This window comes from Guyanagaster necrorhizus, assembly GCF_019112545.1.
Source record: "Guyanagaster necrorhizus MCA 3950 unplaced genomic scaffold BT62scaffold_20, whole genome shotgun sequence".
In the NCBI taxonomy this organism is placed as follows: domain Eukaryota; kingdom Fungi; phylum Basidiomycota; class Agaricomycetes; order Agaricales; family Physalacriaceae; genus Guyanagaster; species Guyanagaster necrorhizus.
In genome coordinates, this window is record NW_025064899.1 from 667,561 (window position 1) to 668,457 (window position 897).

Here is an 897-nt window from a genome sequence, read left to right on the forward strand (position 1 = left end):
ATCAATATAGATTTTGTGGTTTCTGTCTGCAGAGAGTATTATCAAACAATTTCTAGTTTATCAGTGTGCAAGCTCCTATGCTTGCAATTCTGAGAAAGTATTATCTTTGTTAGGGAGAGGGAATATCCATGTGTAACTTATACAATCATCAACAAAGTTCATAATATATTTATTGCCAGTTCAAGAAGTAACAGCATGCAGTCCTGACAGATCTATCTATACAATCTCCAGCTTTCTAGTTGCTCTGTGACTCTCTTTCTGTTTCTTCAGTACTGGTGTTTTGGTCTGCTTTTCAAAAATACATGATTGGTACTTGAATGATACAGAGGATAGATCAACAGGCATACCTTCAGCAGCATCAACTTGGATTATTTTGGCAATGGCTGAGTAGTTTAGATGGTCAAGTCATCTATATCAGATTTTAAGAGTTGGTTGATGCTTAGTCATAATGAGTACATGTTTGACTTTAGATGCTGAAAGGTTGAGATTGTAGAGATTTCAGGATTTACTGAGAATGTCTCAGATTTTATTTGTCAGCCAGCATGAGACATCATTGAAATGCATCACAATGTTGGAATGTTGAGCTAGTGTGGGAATTGACATAAGGTGGACAGTCACACTAGGAATGTACAGCACATTATGCAAGGTGATGGTCACACTCTTTGTGTTATGATTTTTCCTATTTTCTTTTCTTTTTCCTTAGAAATGACCCCTATCTCTGCTTAGTCAGAGTGCTTAGGCTAGCACTTAGGACCATGGGAATGCTTAGCTCAGCAACCCAGTCAGTCACTCTCCTATCACATTGCTGTGTGCTGTGAAGGGAGAGACAATGTCCCTTTTGTCCTCCAACTGCAGTGCAGCAGTAACAGCACAACCACAAGACAACAGCTTTTGTGG

General features: G+C 38.9%; 1 protein-coding gene across 1 annotated transcript; it reads right to left on the reverse strand.

Moving 5' to 3' along the window:
- Positions 1-216: 216 nt before the first annotated feature.
- BT62DRAFT_901707 (uncharacterized protein) lies at positions 217-405 on the reverse strand (the record flags this gene model as incomplete). Its single annotated transcript, XM_043183472.1, has 1 exon — positions 217-405. A coding segment is annotated over one exon (189 nt), but the record flags the coding sequence as incomplete, so codon positions are not given.
- Between the last annotated feature and the right edge of the window lie 492 nt (positions 406-897).